The sequence below is a fragment of the Phocoena phocoena genome, chromosome 7, assembly GCF_963924675.1.
Source record: "Phocoena phocoena chromosome 7, mPhoPho1.1, whole genome shotgun sequence".
Lineage (NCBI taxonomy): Eukaryota > Metazoa > Chordata > Mammalia > Artiodactyla > Phocoenidae > Phocoena > Phocoena phocoena.
The window spans coordinates 41914843-41936944 of NC_089225.1; the positions used below are offsets into that span (position 1 = coordinate 41914843).

The 22102-nt window shown below is 38.1% G+C and overlaps 1 protein-coding gene across 1 annotated transcript in view; it reads left to right on the forward strand.

Annotated features, from left to right (window-relative positions):
- Positions 1–22102, forward strand: part of UPP2 (uridine phosphorylase 2) — a 42563-nt gene that overhangs the window by 945 nt on the left and 19516 nt on the right. Inside the window, exons 2-3 of the mRNA XM_065881023.1 lie at positions 4010–4127; positions 16463–16621. Of these exons, the coding sequence (XP_065737095.1) occupies positions 4010–4127; positions 16463–16621 (277 nt within the window). The remainder of the gene's footprint in view (positions 1–4009; positions 4128–16462; positions 16622–22102) is intronic.

Sequence of the window (22102 nt, forward strand, 5' to 3'; positions counted from 1 at the left end):
CCATCAGGACAGCATTTCACAAAATGCTCCACATACCCATTCCAAACAGAGGTAGCCTCCCACTGTGTTCATTTCTTCAGGGAAGCCAAGGAGAGGGAAAGGGAAACATTATGAAAATGAAGGTAATGGTAAAATGGAAAGACTGCTCACCCAGCACTTTACTTTGGTTACCAATATTTAATACTGACCATGCTATGTAGCATGTCATAGTTTGCTAAAAGACTTTATTCCCAACTGCATCTTTGGCTTATGTTTTTGGGAAAAACTGAAAAACAAGATAGAGGAGAAAACAGTAAATGCAAGTCTATTTAATAAAAATTATGTATCTTGGAAAGATTGAAGTATTGCAATTGTCTGATTCATACTGGGTTAAATTTGGCATGATACCCCAAATTGGTCCTTCCTTTGGCCACTGACAGAGTGATCATCTTAGAAGTGCTTCTTGATGAGCCTAATGGAATAAAAATCTTCTATAGATGTCTCCCTGCCCCAATTTTTGGACCAAGAGATCATTAGACATTGGGACAGACATCAAAGAAAACTAAAGAATGAATTAAGAGGAGTATTATAATTAACACAAGAGAATATAATGAATGGTTATCCCAGTCTGAGAATTTCTTCTTGAAGATAGGAGAGGTGGAGTAGATCAGTGATTTAAAAAATACAAAGTCCCAGAACTCCTCGACCAACTGAATCAGAATTTCTAGGAGTTGGGCCCAGGTATCAGTACTAAGCACCACGGGTGACTCTGATATGTAGTTAAGAGTTTGACTCACTGGAGTAGATGAATGACACTCTTTCATAGAGTGATGATTCATAGATTCAGCTGGGAATCCAAAGGAAAACTCACCAGATAGTGAAAGCAGTTTTGGGAGAGTAAAACTGAAAGCATAATAGAAACTGGAAGATAAAGTGTATGGCAGTGTTTCTCAAACTTTAATGTGCATGGGAATCACGTAAGAGTTAGTCAAAATTCAGATTGTAATTCAGTATGTCTAGGGTAGGGACTGAGATTTTGCATTTCTAACAAGCTGTCCAGGCGATGCTGCTGACGCTCCTGGTTCATTGACCACACTTTGTCTAGCAAGGGACAGTGGGTAAATATTTTCTTGCCCCTCAGCAAGAGAAGAAAGAAGGTGTCCTTCTGCTTTGAGGCTTTGATGCTTTTTCTGATGTAGGAAAGTGCATCATGGAATGCTTTCTTTTTGAAACCAGCTATGATCCACTAACTAATTAAGAATCTGTTGTCCTAAATGTTTTTGAAATTAATAGTATTACTGTTCTACTTCCTGAACAGTTAATTTAACAAATAAAATTTTTAAATATTTAGGAATTTTAAAAGATACATGAGACAGCTTGCATGAGGGAATTCAAAATCTTTCTGGGAAGGCAGAAAATTAACATATGAAATGCCAAATAAATGCTTTAGGAGCACAGTGGGGGGGAATTCATACTGACCAGAGAGGAAAGATACTTGGAAAAGCCTTCACAGAGGAGGTGATATTTGAATTTGACCTTGAAGAATGAGTAGGATACTAATAGGTGAAAAACTGAGGGCAAGGAGAAGGATGTTTCAGGAACAAAGGCCTAAAGCAGGGGTTCTTAACTTTGGCTGCACATCAGATCATCCAGGAAGATTTAAAAAATAATTTCAGAGTCTAAATTAATTGGGGCCTGAGCAACAGTGTTTTCTTCGAAACCCCTTGGTGATCTTAATGCACAGTCAGGTTGAGGACCATTGGAGATACAGAAACATACAAGGTTTTTGTTAAGATGTTTTAAGGTATTTGGAGGGAAATGGGAGGACCGTAGAGCAGAGAAGTTCCAGATGGTTCTTGGTAAAGATGGCTGGATCCACTGTGGTGTGAGGCAGTGTTCATGCAGTAGGGGAAAAGGGCAGGAAGGCTGGCAGCCACGGCATCACCAGAATGGCTGATACGGCCAGGGTGGTACTGGGATGTCACATCCAAGATGAGTGGGAGCGAACGGATAACCACTGAACTGTGCTGGGTAATGGAGTGATGGGCTGACATCAAGAATGGCTTTAAGACAACTACCATATGATACCACTTATATGTGGAATCTAAAATATGACACAAATGAACTTATCTACGAAACAGAAACAGACTCACAGACATAAAGAACAGATTTGTGGTTGCCAATGGGGAGAGGGGACGGGGGAGGGATGGATTATGAGTTTGGGATTAGCAGATGCAAACTAGTATATATAGAATGGATAAACAACAAGGTCCTACTGTACAGCACAGGGAACTATATTCAGGATCCCGGGATAAACCATAATGGAAAAGAATATGAAAAAGAATGTATGTATATGTATAAATGAATTACCTTGCTGTACAGCAGAAATTAACACAACATTGTAAATCAACTATACTACAATAAAATGAATTTTTTGAAAAAGAATGGCTTTAAGGCCTTCTAGTTGTAGTCCTTTCTTTCTGGTAAGCTTGTCTTTCCATTGGCTTCTTAGTAATATCTCCACATTCTCTTCTGGGCATCTGGTGGAAGGAGGCTGCTGGAAAATAGAGTTTCTACTTTGAAGTGTCCTCTTTCTTACCTTACCTTCTGTTTTTAAGTCTTACTTTCCTTATTACAATAATTTTGTACTCTTATGGTTTTGCATGATTACTAAAATTAGGTCTTTGACTTGATCACTTCCCCTTTCTCCAAGCTCTTTAGTCTCACTTCTTTTCCTTCATGCTTTTTCTTGAGCATTTCTTTTTTATAAGCTCTAAATCCTGTTGCTTTAGAACTCTGTGCCTGTTTATTCTTCCTTTTTCTATTATACCTACATTCAGTCTCTCCAGGATCCTACTCAGCTTTCTGTTTTGACCCCATCATCCTGCTTCACTTACTTCTCATTTAGATCTTCTAATGAAAAAAGATCATTTCATAGTATGTTAACAAAGAACCTCTTATTGGTCAGCAGGCTAATACTGCTTAAAATGTCAGTGGCTTCTTGCTCAATCCAAAACAGGCTGACGGAGTAAAGGACTGGTGTCTACTCTGCACATCCATTGAGAGAGAGAGGAAGAGAAACAAATTTGAGGGAGATACTAGTTTTTTGGGAGCCAGGCCTAGAAGTAGACACATCACTTCCACCCACATTCCAATGGCCAGAACTCAGTCATATGACCTCACTTTACTGCAAGAGAAGCTGGGAATGTGGTCTAGCAATGTGCCCAGGAGGAAAAAGGATTGGGGTTTGATGAACACATTGCATTCTTTGCCACACTCTACTTTTTCATGTCAGTCTTTCTAAAGCTAGTACCTGTCAGGTCCTCCACGTTGGGAAGTATAAGAATGAGAGTTAGTTATTCTATGTTCACTGTACATCAGCTGTGTTACAAACATTATCTCATTCAGGCCTTAGGCAATCTTGCAAAGCAGTTATTATTTTCACTATACCAATCTTACAGATGAGGAAGCCAAACAACAAGGATAAAATAATATACCCAAGGTTGCACAATTAGTATATATATAGTTGAACTGGCAGGGGAATCCAGGCAGTCTGATTCCAGAGCCCAGTAGCTTATGTTACACAGCCTCTCTTTCGAAGAAAGAAAATAGCCACCAGGGCTGGACAGAATTGGGTAGAAATGACTGTTCTGTAATCTACTGGTTGTGTAATCTTGCACAAGTTTCTCAACTTCTGTAAGCCTTGGCTTCTTATGAATTATTAGTATTACTTACCTAATAGAATGGTCATGGGATTAAATGAGGTAATGTGTTTATTATATGCAGTTTTCACGACACTGTAAAATTTTCATGCTTAACGCTATGCCTGGTACATAGTAAGTGCACAACAAATATTAGCCATTTTTATTCATTATTATACCACATTGCTTCCTTACAAATCAATTAATCCTAAATGAAGGTTTTTGTCCAATATTTGGGCTAGTGGTTATCATAGGTGTAGACTGATATTTCCCTTTCGTGTGGTATCCCTCCAAATTCTTTTACACCTTCTTTGTATTATTTTTTTCAGAAAAGGTTTTGTTCATGTTAAAAATCCTTACCTGGACTCTATGGATGAAGATGTTCTCTATCACTTGGATTTAGGAACGAAAACACACAACCTACCAGAAATGTTTGGGGATGTAAAGGTAAAAGTATTTCTAACTTTAGGAAAAACAATTGAGTTTCCTCTGGTGATATTTCTCCTTATTTTCCTAAGATAAACTTTACACCTTTGGCTAGAGAAATGTCAGAGGTCCCAATAGGAACAAAAGCTGTGCTCGTTCTCTGAAACAATTTAGAATGTGTACATCATGAACAGTCATTTCCACCTTAATAAGATATAAAGGTTCCCAAACTAAATCTAATGCAAACATGGTTATTTGACTCTTCTGGTCCCTAAAGATAAATACAATTTTACTGACAATACTGCTGGGTGTTCAGAATTCATTACGATTCAGTTCACTATTTAACATCTTCAATTATAGATGAACCTCACTAATTCTCATTTTATCAAATCATGAAATAACTCAACAAAACTAAAAATACTATCTTATACCACTTCTTGAAAACAACCATTATTCGATATTTCATATTATTAAGATTTTTGTTATTTCATAAAAAATATTATGAAATCATTGTTTCTGGAATGCTACTAGGAAAATTTTATGTCAGTATTATTTATCTTAATATATATGCTAATTATAAAAATGACTCATGTTCATTATTTAAAATTGGGAAAATATAAATAAGAACAAAGATTTTTATTTTTTAAATTAAATTTAATACAGCAGGTTCTTATTAGTTACCTATTTTATATATATTAGTGTATATATGTCAATCTCAACCTCCCAATTCATCCCACCACCACCACCCCCCCCCGACCCCAGCTGTCCCCCCTTGGTGTCCATACGTTTGTTCTCTACATCTGTGTCTCTATTTCTGCCTTGCAAACTGGTTCATCTGTACCATTTTTCTAGATTCCACATATATGTGTTAATATACGATATTTGTTTTTCTCTTTCTGACTTACTTCACTCTGTATGACAGTCTCTAGATCCATCCATATCTCTACAAATGACCCAATTTTGTTCCTTTTTATGGCTGAGTAACATTCCATTGTACATATGTACCACATCTTCTTTATCCATTCGTCTGTCAATGGGCATTTAGGTTGCTTCCATGACGTGACTATTGTAAATAGTGCTACAATGAACATTGGGGTGCATGTGTCTTTTTGAATTATGGCTTTCTCTGGATATATGCCCAGTAGTGGGATTGCTGGGTCATATGGTAATTCTAGTTTTTAGTTTTTTAAGGAACCTCCACACTGTTCTCCATAGTGGCTGTATCAATTTACATTCCCACCAACAGGGCAAGAGGGTTCCCTTCTCCACACCCTCTCCAGTATTTGCTGTTTGTAGATTTTCTGATGATGCCCATTCTAACTAGTGTGAGTTGATAACCTCATTGTAGTTTTGATTTGCATTTCTCTAATAATTAGTTATGTTGAGCAGATTTTCATGTGCCTCTTGGCCATCTGTATGTCTTCTTTGGAGAAATGTCTCTTTAGGTCTTCTGCCCATTTGTGGATTAGGTTGTTTCTTTTTTTTAATATTGAGCTGCATGAGCTGTTTATATATTTTGGAGATTAATCCTTTGTCCACTGATTTGTCGGCAAATATTTTCTACCATTCTGAGGATTGTCTTTTCATCTTGTTTATGGTTTCCTTTGCTGTGCAAAAGCTTTTAAGTTTCATTACGTCCCATTTGTTTATTTTTGTTTTTATTTCCATTACTCTAGGAGGTGGATCAAAAAAGATCTTGCTGTGATTTATGTCAAAGAGTGTTCTTCCTATGTTTTCCTCTAAGAGTTTTATAGTGTCCAGTCTTACATTTAGGTCTTTAATTCATTTTGAGTTTATTTTTGTGTATGGTGTTAGAGAGTGTTCTAATTTCATTCTTTTACATGAAGCTGTCCAGTTTTCCCAGCACCACTTATTGAAGAGACTGTCTTTTCTCCATTGTATATCCTTGCCTCCTTTGTCATTGATTAGTTGACCATAGGTGCGTGGGTTTATCTCTGGGCTTTCTATCCTGTTCCATTGATCTATATTTCTGTTTTTGTGCCAGTACCATATTGTCTTGATTACTGAACCTTTGTAGTATAGTCTGAAATCAGGGAGTCTGATTCCTCCAGCTCCGTTTTTTTCCCTCAAGATTACTTTGGCTATATGGGGTCTTTGTGTCTCCACACAGATTTTAAGATTTTTTTGTTCTAGTTCTGTAAAAAATGCCATTGGTAATTTGATAGGGATTGCACTGAATCTGTAGATTGCTTTTGGTAGTATAGTCATTTTCACAATATTGATTCTTCCAATCCAAGAACATGGTATATCTCTCTATCTGTTTGTATCATCTTTAATTTCTTTCATTAGTGTCTTATAGTTTCCTGCATACAGGTCTTTTGTTTCCCTAGGTATTTTATTCTTTTTGTTGCAATGGTGAATGGGATTGTTTCCTTAATTTCTCTGTCTGAACTTTTGTTGTTAGTGTATAGGAATGCAAGAGATTTCTGTGCATTAATTTTTATTTATTTATTTATTTATTTGGCTACGATGGGGTCTTCGTTGCTTTGCATGGGGTTTCTCTAGCTGTGGCGAGTGGGGGTTACTCTTTGCTGTGGGGGGTGGGCTTCTCATCGTGGTGGCTTCTCTTGTTGCAGAGCACGGGCTCGAGGCACGTGGGCTTCACTAGTTGTGGCATGCGGGTTCAGTAGTTGTGGCTTGCAGGCTCTAGAGCGCATGCTCAGTATTTGTGGTACATGGGCTTAATTGCTCCGCGGCATGTGGGATCTTCCTGGATCAGGGCTTGAACCCATGTCCCCTGCATTGGCAGGCAGATTCTTAACCACTGCACCACCAGAGAAGTCCTTCTGTGCATTAATTTTGTATCCTGCAACTTTACCAAGTTCATCAATTACCTCTAGTAGTTTTCTGGTGGCATCCTTAGGATTATCTATGTACAGTATCATGTCATCTGCAAACACTGACAGTTTTACTTCTTTTCCAATTTGTATTCCTTTTATTTCTTTTTCTTCTCTGATTGCCATGGCTAGGACTTCCAAACCTATGCTGAATAACAGTGGCAAGAGTGGACATCCTTGTCTTGTTCCTGATCGTAGAGGAAATGCTTTCAGCTTTTCACCATTGAGAATGATGTTTGCTGTGGGTTTGTCGTATATGGCCTTTATTGTGTTGAGGTAGGTTCCCTCTATGCCCTCTTTCTGGAGAGTCTTTATCATAAATGGGTGTTGAATGTTGTCAAAAGCTTTTTCTGCATCTACTGAGATGATCATATGGTTTTTAATTCTCCAATTTGTTAATATGGTGTATCACACTGATTGATTTTTTGTATATTGAAGAATCCTTGCATCCCTGGTATAAATCCCACTTGATCATGCTGCATGATCCTTTTAGTGTGTTGTTGGATTCCGTTTGCTAGCATTTTGTTGAGGATTTTTGCATCTTTATTCATCAGTGATATTGGTCTGTAACTTTCTTTTTTTTATAGTATCTTTGTCTGGTTTTGGAATCAGGGTGATGGTGGCCTCGTAGAATGAGTTTGGGAGTATTCCTTCCTCTGCAATTTTTTGGAAGAGTTTGAGAAAGATGGGTGTTAGCTCTTTTCTAAATGTTTGATAGAATTCACCTGTGAAGTCATCTGGTCCTGGACTTTTGTTTGTTGGAAGATTTTTCATCACAGTTTCAATTTGATTACTTGTGATTGGTTTGTTCATATTTTCTGTTTCTTCCTGGTTCAGTCTTGGAAGGTTATACCTTCCTAAGAATTTGTCCATTTCTTCCAGGTTGTCCATTTTATTGGCATAGAGTTGCTTGTAGTAGTCTCTTATGATGCTTTGTATTTCTGCGGTGTCCGTTGTAACTTCTTTTTCATTGCTAACTTTATTGATTTAAGTCTTCCTATTTTTCTTGATGAGTCTAGCTAAAGGTTTATCAATTTTGTTTATCTTCTCAAAGAACCAGCTTTTAGTTTTATTGATCTTTGCTATTGTTTTCTTTGTTTCTACTTCATTTATTTCTGCTTTGACCTTTATGATTTCTTTCCATCTACTAACTTTGGGTTTTGTTTGTTCTTCTTTCTCTAGTTCCTTTAGATGTTAGGTTAGATTATTTATTTGCAATTTTTCTTGTTTCTTGAGGTAGGATTGTATTGCCATAAACTTCTCTCTTAGGACTGCTTTTGCTGCACCCCATACGTTTTGGGTCGCCGTGTTTGCACTGTCACTTGTCTCTAGGTATTTTTTGATTTCCTCTTTGATTTCTTCAGTGATCTCTTGGTTATTTAGTAACGTATTGTTTAGCTTCCATGTGCTTGTGTTTTTTACGTTTCTTTCCCTGTAATTTATTTCTAATCTCATAGTATTGTGGTCGGAAAAGATGTTTGATATTATTTCAGTTTTCTTAAATTTCCCGAGGCTTGATTTGTGACCCAAGATGTGATCTATCCTGGAGAATGTTACCTGTGCACTTGAGAAGAAAGTGTAATCTGCTCTTTTGGGATGGAATGTCTGATAATTATCAATTAAATCAATCTGGTCTTTTGTGTCTTTTAAAGCCTCTGTTTCCTTATTTTCTTTTTTTTAACATCTTTATTGGAGTATAATTGCCTCACAATGTTGTGTTAGTTTCTGCTGTATAACAGTGAATCAGCTATACGTACACATATATCCCCATATCCTCTCCCTCTTGCGTCTCCCTCCCACCCTCCCTATCCCACCCCTCTAGGGGGTCACAAAGCACTGAGCTGATCTCCTGTGCTATGTGGCTGCTTCCCACTAGCTATCTATTTTACACTTGGTAGTGTATATATGTCAATGCCCCTCTCTCACTTCGTCCCAGCTTACCCTTCCCCCTCCCCGTGTCCTCAAGTCCATGCTTATTAATTTTCTGTCTGCATGATATGTCCATTGGTGTAAGTGAGGTGTTAAAGTGCCCCACTATTATTGTGTTACTGTTGATTTCCTCTTTTACAGCTGTTAGCATTTGCCTTATGTATTGACGTGCTCCTATGTTGGGTGCATATATATTTATAAATGTTATATCTTCTTCTTGGATTGATCCCTTGATCATTATGTAGTGTCCTCCCTTGTCTCTTGCAACATTCTTTATTTTAAAGTCTACTTTATCTGATATGAGTATTGCTACTCCAGCTTTCTTTTTTTTTTTTTTTGCGGTACGCAGGCCTCTCGCTGTTGTGGTCTCTCCTGTTGCAGAGCACAGGCTCCGGACATGCAGGCCCAGCAGTCATGGCTCACGGGCCTAGCCGCTCCGCGGCACGTGGGATCCTCCCAGACTGGGGCACGAACCTGCATCCCCTGCATCGTCAGGCGGACTCTCAACCACTGCGCCACCAGGGAAGCCCCAGCTTTCTTTTGATTTCCATTTGCATGGAATATCTTTTTCCATCCCCTCACTTTCAGTCTGTATGTGTCCTTAGGTCTGAAGTGGTTGTCTGTAGACAGCATATATATGGGTCTTGTTTTTGTATCCATTCAGCGAGCCTGTGTCTTTTGGTTGGAGCATTTAATCCAGTGACATTTAAGTTAATTATCGATATGTATGTTCCTATTACCATTTTATTAATTGTTTTGGGTTTGTTTTTGTAGGTCCTTTTCTTCTCTTGTGTTTCCCACTTAGAGAAGTTCCTTTAGCATTTGTTGTAGAGCTGGTTCAGTGGTGCTGAATTCTCTTAGCTTTTGCTTGTCTGTAAAGCTTTTGATTTCTCCGTCAAATCTGAATGAGATCCTTGCTGGGTAGAGTAATGTTGGTTGTAGGTTCTCTCCTTTCATCACTTTAAATATATCATGCCACTCCCTTCTGGCTTGTAGAATTTCTGCTGAGAAATCAGCTGTTAATCTTATGGGAGTTCCTTTATATGTTATTTGTCATTTTTCCCTTGTTGCTTTTAATAATTTTTCTTTGTCTTTAATTTTTGTCAGTTTGATTACTATGTGTCTTGGCATGTTTCTCCTTGGGTTTATCCTGCCTGGGACTCTCTTCACTTCCTGGACTTGGGTGGCTATTTCCTTTCCCATGGTAGGGAAGTTTTCGACTATAATCTCTTCAAACATTTTCTTGGGTCCCTTCTCTCTCTCTTCTCCTTCTGGGACCCCTATAATGTGAATGTTGGTGTGTTTAATGTTGTCCCAGAGGTCTCTTAGGCTGTCTTCATTTCTTTTCATTCTTTTTTCTTTATTCTGTTCTGCAGCAGTGAATTCCACCACTCTGTCTTCCAGGTCACTTCTCAATTATTCTGCTATTGATTCCTTCTAGTGTATTTTTCATTTAAGTTATTGTATTGTTCATCTCTGTTTGTTTGTTCTTTAATTCTTCTAGGTTTTTGTTAAGCATTTCTTGCATCTTCTCGATCCTTGCCTCCATTCTTTTTCCAAGGTCCTGGATCATCTTCACTATCATTATTCTGAATTCTTTTTCTGGAAGGTTGCCTATCTCCACTTCATTTAGTTGTTTTTCTGGGGTTTTATCATTTTCCTTCATCTGATACATAGTCCTCTGCCTTTTCATTTTGTCTATCATTCTGTGAATGTGGTTTTCGTTCCACAGGCTGCAGGATTGTATTTCTTCTTCCTTCTGCTGTCTGTCCTCTGGTGGATGAGGCTATCTAAGAGGCCTGTGCAAGCTTCCTGATGGGAAGCACTGGTGGTGGGCAGAGCTGGGTGTTGCTCTGGTGGGCAGTGTTCAGTACAACTTTAATCTGCTTGTCTGCTGATGGGTGGGGCTGAGTTCCCTCCCTGTTGGTTGTTTGGCCTGAAGCAGCCCAGCACTGGAGGCTATAGGCTGTTTGGTGGGGCTAATGGTGGATGCCGGGAGGGCTCATGCCAAGAAGTACTTCCCAGAACTTCTGCTTCCAGTGTCCTTGTCCCCACAGTGAGCCAGAGCCACCTCCCACCTCTGCAGGAGACCCTCTACACTAGCAGGTAGGTCTGGTTCAGTCTCCTATGGGGTCACTGTTCCTTCCCTCTGGGTCTTGATGTGCACACTACTTTGTGTGTACCCTCTAAGAGTGGAGTCTCTGTTTCCCCCAGTCCTGTCAAAGTCCTACAGTCAAATCCCACTAGCCTTCAAAGTCTGATTCTCTGGGAATTCCTCCTCCCATTGCTGGACCCCCAGGTTGGGAAGCCTGATGTGGGGCTTAGAACCTTCACTCCAGTGAGTGGACTTCTGTGGTATAATTGTTCTCTAGTTTGTGAGTCACCCACCTAGTGGTTATGGGATTTGAGTTTATTGTGATTGCACCCCTCCTGCCATCTTATTGTGGCTTCTCCTTTTTCTTTGGATGTGGGGTATCTCTTCTGGTGAGTTCCAGTGTCTTCCTGTCAATGATTGTTCAGCAGTTACTTGTGATTCCAGTGCTCTTGCAAGAGGGAGTGAGTGCATGTCCTTCTACTCTGTCATCTTGAACCAATCTAGAACAATGATTTTTAAAAACACGTCTAAAAAAACCCCTACCAGCTAAACAATGATGCCATCAACCTATTTTCTTTTCTTTCAGTTCTTTTTAACAAATAGATTTTTAAATAGTTGGAATTACATAACTTTACAGTCTGTGTTTTTCACTTAACTTTATGTCATTAACATTTCCCCATATTATAATGTTCTCTTTGAAACACATGGTTTATGGATGCCAAGTGCCTCTGCCATACATTACATAGTCTACTATTGACTTTAATGTTGAAGTATTTTCTATCATAAACACACTCAAATGGATATTTTTGTACCTATAATTTTTTTTACATTTAAGTCTATTAAGATTTACAGAAATGGTCAAAGGGAATGAACTTAAAAAATTTTTTTTTGTTTTCTAAAAGGCCTACACCTAATCACAGTCCCACCGCTAGAGAATTGTGCAGTTTCATCTGACTTTTATTCACTCCTTTAGCAATTACAAGAACAAAAATAAAAGCTCTCAGACCCACTACCTCAAATCTTCACATTCCCTCTTTTAGGTGGGTGTAGCAGATATTCATTTCCTCCATAAAACAAGGAAATTGAATTCAGAGTGGTCAAAGGTGGTTAACAAATTACACCATATAGTGGCAGAGCTAGGACTTGGACCAAATTCTTCTAAGTCCAATTTCCAGGGTTCTTGCCCACTGCACTAGCTGGGCTTTTTGAGTCATCATAACTGAGAATAGTCCATTAATTGACAGGGGGCATTGAAGAAAGGGGAGGAATAGGAGGAGGCGGTTAGCTAGACAAAGAAGGAGGAGGAGGAGAAGGAAGGAAGGGTGGCGGGGTGGGGAGAAGAAATAAGTCTATGATATTAATTAACAGTAGGGGCTACATTGCTCCCTCCCCCTCCCATCTTTCCTAGGGCACAGGTGTGATGGTGTGGGCTGATCTGATGTGACCCGCCCATTTCCCTACTCCTCTGCAGTCAGTGGCTCTTTGCTCTTTCATGGCCTCCCTCAATCTTTTGCTTCATCTTTTCATCTTTTCCTACTGCTGTTTCTGATGTTTATGCTCCAAGAGTAAATTGATCAAGGCTGTCTTTGATACTCATTAACTGGACTTTACCTGAATTCAAATGTTGGGTTTGAGGTTCATGCTTCACAATGACTTTTCCAGGACGCTTACATAAGGATAATTCTGATTAATTAAATGACCTATCATAATCAATAAACTAACATGAACATCTAATTAATAACTAAATAGACTGATGTTTTTGAGATAGAAAGTGATCTTTTATTTACATATCTAGGTATCTGTCTCTCCTCTACTTGCCTAGATTTTTATCAGCACTTATTCTCATACTTCATCATAACCACTATCCAACCTTATAAGCTCATAATCCACCTGGCTGTGGACCATTTCAATAGATTCTCTTTTGGATAAAAAGGCATGCTCTGGTTTAGAACCCATTTTTTTCTACCAGAGAACAGCTCTATTGATTGGGCCATTTTGATGGATAGGAGGCAAAAGTGTGTGTGTGTGGGGGCGGGTGTAGATTGGGGAGCAGGTAACGTAGTTCCAAATGATCAGAATTGGCTGTTTAGCCTATTCTTCAGAGGCAACAGGTAAAGCCTGACTTATATTTATAGATGCTCTTCTCAGAAACTTGCCTCCTTCCAGTTACGTTCTTATCTTTGAATAAGAACATGCTAGGTTCAATTTCTCGACTCCCTTAAATCCCAGGGTAGCAATTCTAGCTAATAAGAGAGGACATAATCCATCAGTACCTGAAAACTCAGCCTTGTCTTCACAGAGATGATAATCATTATTAATAGCACTATCTTCAAAGAAAAGGAGAACTCCGGGTGTGTAAAATTTTAAATCTTAACGATTCTGACAACCATTCCTATTTTATTCATTTTCTTACTTACTGTACTTAAAAGGTTTTGTTAGTTGCTACTTCAAAATATCAGTGGCTTAACACAACATAAGTTTGTTTCTCACTCACACTGAGTACCAAGTGGGTGCTCCTGGTCAATCAGTGGCTTTCTTCCAACTGGTGATTAGGGACCCAGGCTCCTTCTATCTTGTTGCTCTGTCATCTTCAAGGAGTGCCTTGCAAAGTTTCACTGGGTGTCAGCACCCATTCAGCAGACAAACAGAAGACAATCTATAGGATCACCAATGGGAGATTTCTATGTGTTAGAACTGGAAGTGACACCATTTCTGTTCACATTCTAGTAGCTGGAACTCAGGCATATGGTCTCATCTACCTGAAGAGGAGGCTGGGAAGTTGAGTTTAGTAGTGTGCCCAGAAAGAAGGGGGAACAGTTTTTGGTAAACAGCTAATGTCTTTTGTCATATAGACTTGAATCAATCAGTTGAAAAATATAGTGGAGTATCTTTAGAAGTTATCTACTCAAATTCAACCTCCAAATATATCTTTTATAAGATCACTAACTGGTACCCTCCAATCTCTCCCTAGAAATTTCAAGTAACATGGAAAAGCATTATCTTACAATACTATGTAATATGTATTTTAAGTCTCTATACTCCTTTATTAACAGACAAAATACATATACTGCAGTAGGACCAGGTAAATACAACATGGCAAAGCTAAGTCTTTCAAGACACTAGGCATATTTGAAAGTGAGTTCATTCTGGCAGTCTTTAGGCAAAGTCCTTAACATAGTTTTGTAATGCTTCAGACTCCTTCCCAAGACATTTCTATCTTCTTTGATAAAACCAGGACAAATGATAATTTTTTGGGGGGGACATAAATCACAGAAAGTGTCACTTAAAGTCATTGTTGGTTGGTGGTCTTCAGCCATATTTTACTCCTCGTCAAAGCAGCCAGACTGAAAATTGTGTCAATAGGTGATATTTAGTAAGTCTGATTTAGAAGTAAGTCCTCAAGAACAAAAACGCTTTTGTCTACACTTGTCATCTTTATGTTTCCAGAAACATTCAGAAATTCCTGTTGATTACAGCAATATCTACAGTTCAAAGAAGAATTCAAACCACAAGCTATTCCAACATCTGTTTTGGTTTTATGGTCAATCTGAATAGTTGTAATTTACATTTACTGGCACCACACACTGAGGTTATTTTCAAACTACTGTATTTTGTAAAAAGGAAACAACAACAACAAAAAATGACCTCCTTGTACTTGGATCTTGAGCCAAGTCTTAACTATCCATACGAACAGAGGGGAATATTTCACAAATAATCAATGCTAATTTAAAAACTTACCTTAGACCATGGTCTTATCCTCTTTGCTACTCAGCCTTGATGGCTAACTTTCATAGCAGTTCATTACCAACTTTAGGCCCCAACAGAGAAACTCATAAGAAGACACAGAAAAGATAATAATGAGGGTAGAAGAGAGGCAGAGGGCCTGGATAAAAGGATAATTACATCCCACAATCGAGAATGAGGGTGGCATAGGAATTATTGCTAAATGGAAACAAAATGCATCATGTAATGAGACCACCCAATACTCACAGTAAATTGTGAATCGGGCACCTAATTCTACAACCTCAAATTAGTTATTTCCTTAGGCAGATACTCTTTATCCTTGTGAGGGGCCTCACTGGCAATCCTTCTGAAGCTCTGCCTAATGCTGCCCACATCAGTCAGGCACTACCAGCTGCCTTTTCCTTACTGGATTTGAACTAGTTTCATTTGCACTAAATTCCAAAAATACAGACACAAATAAGCAAGCTCAAAAGCAGGGCCAGGAAATTGCTCTATGATATGAAAAACGGAAGTTGCCATTTGTTGACCACTCAGAAAGTGCCTGGCTTTGTCCCCCATCATGTTCAATCCCATCTTATCCTCACAAAAACCCTCTGAAGGATACTACGGTTTTTTTGTTTGTTTCTATTTTGGAGGTGATAATCTGAGGCACGTAGAGATTACATGTATAACACTCAACAAACTACTTAATCAGATACAGGGTTGGGGTGCAAAGCCAGGCTTCTTTAACCTCAAAGGTTAGTCCTTAAACCATTGTGTTGCCTTATCTCTCTGACTTGGAGCCTCTTCAGACTCTGTGCACCTCACTGCTCAGCTCAGATTCCAGAATGACTTTGCACCTGGCACCTTTCTGTGGGCTGTGCTTCCTCGGGTCTCTGACATCTGCTGCCACTCCTCCTCCCCACTGCTGAGCCCTGGTCCCCACCAGTCTGGCTGCTCATCCACGCTGCTCTTAGGCCATGTCCATCCTCTCTCTGACATCCACCTCTCCCATCCCTGGGACTGATGTACCCCTAAGAGGCTATTGCACAAGCAACCACCAGACAATTTTATTACCATATTTTATTAGATTTGACACCCTTGACTACAATCCATATTGTAATTTCAGAGATGTTAAAATGTGAATAAGAGAAAAATGAAACCAAATTGTTGGAAATGAAGAAATACCGTAGTGAGATTTCTAGTCTACAATGATAAGGCTTGTTCCATGAAAATGTCTTCTGAATGAGAAGTTGGAAAGTCTTGATGTGTTTTCTTTAAAGCTTTAAATTAACATAGTATATTTTATAATAAAAACGTATGATTGGGAATGTGGAATCAGAAAACACATCTAAACTTATAGTTCTCATGTTATGTATTTCCATGTCCTCGGAATTGACACATTAAGCCTATAGCCCGCTAATGCCCAACAATAAGCTGCCTATGTCCACTTAAGATGCTTCTTGATGTTCACCATGACAAAAACACCAGGAAACAGCCACCTGAACAAAATCAACACTTATTTTGATTTTGTGATTATCTTTTTCATTACTAATTATGTACATAAACTATGTTTCTGGTTGCCTATTTACCGGTTAATGATGCCAATTAGTTAACTCATGAACATAACCCATAACATCTACATATACCCTTAAGAATATAATTGAAAAATAAAAACATTAAAGTTGAAAGCTGACCCTTGCTTTTTATCCCAGTTACTAAGGCGGGTTATTGTTTATTTTTATTAACAGTTTGTCTGCGTTGGTGGAAGCCCTAACAGAATGAAAGCATTTGCACTGTTTATGCACAAGGAGCTCAGATTGGAAGACAGTGAAGAAGACGTCAAGGACATCTGCGCCGGGACTGACAGATATTGTATGTACAAAATTGGTCCCGTGCTCTCTATCAGTGTAAGTACTCAATGGCTGCACGTCACGTAGTCATCACAAGCTAGCAAAAGAAAGTGGGAACTTCCAAATACAGTTCTTTTTCCCCTCCTGCTTTGCATTTTCACACAATAAATTAAGTGTCCAGGTGTGACATTCATAGTTGGAAAAAGTCCTAGGGGCAGAAAATAACATTCAGTGCTACTTTGGTTTGCTTTATTAGTTACCACTTAGCTATGCAAGTTAGGAGAAAAAACCCTCAAAGCACACTTCCTCTCTTTAGTTTGTAACTGATTAATAAGCCACCAGCAATTTTTTCTCCTCTACCCTTTATCCAGCTTTGGGAATGTTGGGCTTTTAGTACACAGGGGCCAATTTTCAGGATTACCCAAGTTGTGCCATTTAACACTGTAATAAGCTCACTGAAAAGCTGCTAATACATTTCCATGGAGCTCTTGCAAACTGCTCTCCTGTATTTAGAATATGTTAACAGCTCTGGACACACAGTGTCCTGAGACAATATGAAAGTGGAATGACTTGCAATTTTAGGGAACACAGAGACCGTTTCCCTCTTGGACTCAGGATAGCATACACTTAGCGGAATGTACATGCGTGTGCACCCAGCTTGCCTTCCAAGTGGGTCTCTCTGCCACAGGGCTGTATTCTGAAATAATAGCTATGAGTCTGTACATATCTGTACACTGCAGCCCTCATAAGGGGCACAGCTAAGCATGCCAGGTGACAAGGGAAGAATCCACTGCAGAGATGTGATAATTCTAAGGAGCTGGATTATATGTGACTCCCGCACCGGGGAATAACTATCTATCAATTGCTCTATAGTACGTGGAGATGGAAAGATGGATGATCATGGCTGGAAGCCTAGACTGAAGAAGGGAAAATTATGCAACACCGGTGGGACAGCCAAGTTGGTCTCCCCTCTGGGACAAAATACATGAAACCTGCTTTGGGCTCACATGGGAGAATCCATTTGTTCATTTGTTCATTCAACAATTACAGAAAGCTACATTAGAAAGAAACTGAGTATCCCCAGATCTTGGCACATTTTGTCTTGCTAACTTTTGCTTGACTTTTAGACTACAACTCTTTGTCCTTTTTTTTGCACAATAAATGGGTAAGGACAGAAAAGTAAAATTTATAAAAATGTGAAACTATCATAAACAAGTAGTAAAACTTCAGAGTAAGATATAAAAACGGCAGTAGACTGATCCTGCTGTCCATCAGGGAAAAAGAACTGAAATATGCATCATGTCCAGAGGGGTCAGACAATTAGAAATGAGCCTCACTAGGCAAAAAGAGGATTTCCAGTTGAGACCACTTCTTTGAAAATTCTTCCTCTCCAGCAGCTGCTGAGGGGTGTGTGTGTATGTGTGTGTGTGTGAGAGAGAGAGAGAGACAGAGAAAGAGAGAAAGAGAGAGAGTCTAGCAGAAACATACAAGCCCATTTGTCATTTTATCACCATGCCACATATTAAGTGATAATCATAAACCTATCAAATATCTGATTTAGGAGGAACCTAATAGATTAAATAATGGTTCATTTTCTTAATATACAATTGAGGAAATGAGATTTAGAGAGTTTACTCATTAGTGGTAGAGTCCAGTCTTGTTAATCTTGGACATACATTTTTTTTGATTAAGTAATGTTTTTAATTTTGATCAACTTTAAAAATACAGAAAAATGCAAATAAGGAACTGTAGCCATATTCAGAATTACTGATATACATGTTTCCATCTTTTGTGTATGTATCTACCCATCTATCTGATTTCTTTCTTTCTTTCTCTCTTTCTCTTCCTTCCTTTTTCTTTCTTTCTTTCTTTTCTTTCATTCTCTTTTTCCTTCTTTTTCCTTCCATCTATCATCTATACTTGTATGCATGTGTGTGTGTATGTATGTATGTAACTCTCTAGAGTTTCCTTCAAATTTTCTCTATTCTTCAAATAGTCTGCTATAACAGCTGTTTTGTGTGTATTTCATGTATCAATTCAGATCATTTTTTCTAATGTTTTGGTATTATTTTGTCAATGGATGATAGAATATAAGTTTTATTTGTTTCTCTTTGTTGATATTGTAGTTGCTTTTATTTAACTGATTAATTGCTGTCTTTATTGGGGGGTTTATCATTTTTACTTATTTTTTTCCTTTAGCATTGTTCATTTTTTTTTTGAATTTTATTTTTTTAAACAGCAGGCTCTTATTAGTTATCTATTTTACGCATATTAGTGTATATATGTCAATCCCAATCTCCCAATTCATCCCACCACCACCTCCACCCCCGGCCGCTTTCCCCCCTTGGTGTCCATACGTTTGTTCTCTACATCTGTGTCTCTATTTCTGCCTTGCAAACCGGTTCATCTGTACCATTTTTCTAGATTCCACATAAATGCATTAATATACAATAGTTGTTTTTCTCTTTCTGACATAGTTCACTCTGTATGACAGTCTCTAGATCCATCCACGTCTCTACAAATGACCCAATTTCATTCCTTTTAATGGCTAATATCCCATTGTATATATGTACCACATCTTTATCCATTCATCTGTCAATGGGCATTTAGGTTGCTTCTATGACCTGGCTATAGTAAATAGTGCTGCAATGAACGTATTGGTACATGACTGTTTTTGAATTATGGTTTTCTCTGGGTATATGCCCAGTAGTGGGATTGCTGGATCATATGGTAATTCTATTTTTAGTTTTTTAGGGAACCTCCATGCTATTCTCCATAGTGGCTGCATCAATTTACATTCCCACTAACAGTGCAAGAGGGTTCCCTTTTCTCCACACCCTCTCCAGAATTTGTTGTTTGTAGATTTTCTGATGATGGCCATTCTGACCGGTATGAGGTGATACCTCATTGTAGTTTTGATTTGCATTTCACTAATAATTAGTGATGTTGAGCAGATTTTCATGTGCCTCTTGGCTCTCTGCATGTCTTCTTTGGAGAAATGTCTCTTTAGATCTTCTGCCCATTTTTGGATTGGGTTTGTTTTTTTAATATTGAGCTGCATGAGCTGTTTATATATTTTGGAGATTAATCCTTTGTCCATTGATTCATTTGCAAATATTTTCCCCCATTCTGAGGGTGGTCTTTTCGTCTTGTTTATAGTTTCCTTTGCTTTGCAAAAGCTTTTAAGTTTCATTAGGGCCCATTTGTTTATTTTTATTTCCATTACTCTAGGAGGTGGGTCAAAAAAGATCTTGCTATGGTTTATGTCAAAGAGTGTTCTTCCTATGTTTTCCACTAAGAGGTTTATGGTGTCTGGTCTTATATTTAGGTCTTTAATCCAGTTGGAGTTTATTTTTGTGTATGGTGTTAGGGAGTGTTCTAATTTCATTCTTTTACATGTAGCTGTCCAGTTTTTCCAGCACCACTTATTGAAGAGACTGTCTTTTCTCCATTGTATATCCTTGCCTCCTTTGTCATTGATTAGTTGACCATATGTGTGTGGGTTTATCTCTGGGCTTTCTATCCTGTTCCATTGATCTATATTTCTGTTTTTGTGCCAGTACCATACTGTCTCGATTACTGAAGCTTTGTAGTATAGTCTGAAGTCAGGGAGTCTGATTCCTCCAGCACCATTTTTTTCCCTCAAGATTGCTTTGGCTATTCGGGGTCTTTTGTGTCTCCATATAAATTTTAAGACTTTTTGTTCTAGTTCTGTAAAAAGTGCCATTGGTAGTTTGATAGGGATTGCATTGAATCTGTAGATTGCTTTGGGTAGTAGAGTCATTTTCACAATATTGAATCTTCCAATCCAGGAACATGGTATCTCTCTCCATCTGTTTGTGTCATCTTTGATTTCTTCCATCAGTGTCTTACAGTTTTCTGAGTACAGGTCTTTTACCTACTTAGGTAGTTTATTTCTAGGTATTTTATTCTTTTTGTTGCAATGATGAATGAGATTGTTTCCTTAATTTCTCTGTCTGATCTTTTGTTGTTAATGCATAGGAATGCAAGAAATTTCTTGCATTAATTTTGTATCCTGCAACTTTACGAAATTCATCGATTAGCTCTAGTAGTTTTCTGGTGGCATATTGAGGATTATCTATGTACAGTATCATGTCATCTGCAAGCAGTGACAGTTTTACTTTTTCTTTTCCAATTTGTATTCCTGTTATTTCTGTTTCTTCTCTGATTGCCATGGCTAGAACTTCCAAAACTATGTTGAATAATAGTGGCAAGAGTGGACATCCTTGTCTTCTTCCTGATCTTAGAGGAAATGGTTTCCGTTTTTCACCATTGAGAATGATGTTTGCTGTGGGTTTGTCATATATGACCTTTATTATGTTGAGGTAGGTTCCCTCTATGCCCACTTTCTGGAGAGTTTTTTTTATCATAAATGGGTGTTGAATGTTGTCAAAAGCTTTTTCTGCATCTATTGAGATGATCATATGGTTTTTATTCTTCTATTTGTTAATATGGTGTATCACATTGATTGATTTTTTGTATATTGAAGAATCCTTGCATCCCTGGGATAAATGCCACTTGATCATGATGTATGATCCTTTTAATGTGTTGTTGGATTCTGTTTGCTAGTATTTTGTTGAGGATTTTTGCATCTATATTCATCAGTGATATTGGTCTGTAACTTTCTTTTTTTATAGTATCTTTGTCTGGTTTTGGAATCAGGGTGATGGTGGCCTCATAGAGTGAGTTTGGGAGTGTTCCTTCTTCTGCAATTTCTTGGAAGAGTTTGAGAAAGATGGGTGTTAGCTCTTTTCTAAATGTTTGATAGAATTCACCTGTGAAGTCATCTGGTCCTGGACTTTTGTTTGTTGGAAGATTTTTCATCACAGTTTCAATTTGATTACTTGTGATTGGTTTGTTCATATTTTCTGTTTCTTCCTGGTTCAGTCTTTGAATGTTACACCTTTCTAAGTATTTGTCCGTTTCTGTCCATGCCATTTTATTGGCATAGAGTTGCTTGTAGTAGTATCTTATGATGCTTTGTATTTCTGCGGTGTCCATTCTAACTTCTTTTTCATTGCTAACTTTATTGATTTAAGTCATCTCCCTATTTTTCTTGATGAGTCTAGCTAAAGGTTTATCAATTTTATCTTCTCAAAGACCTAGCTTTTAGTTTTATTGATCTTTGCTATTGTTTTCTTTGTTTCTATTTCATTTATTTCTGCTCTGACCTTTATGATTTCTTTCCCTCTGCTAACTTTGGGTTTTATTTTTTTTCTTTCTCTAGTTCTTTCAGGTGTAAGGTTAGATTATTTATTTGTGATTTTTCTTGGCTCTTGAGGTCGGATTGTATTGCTATAAACTTCCCTCTTAGGGCTGCTTTTACTGCACCCCATAGGTTTTGGGCTGTCGTGTTTTCATTGTCACTTGTCTCTAGGTATTTTTTGATTTCCTCTTTGATTTCTTCAGTGATCTCTTGGTTATTTAGTAACGTATTGTTTAGCTTCCACGTGTTTGTGTTTTTTGCATTTCTTTCCCTGTAATTTATTTCTAATCTCATAGTGTTGTGGTCGGAAA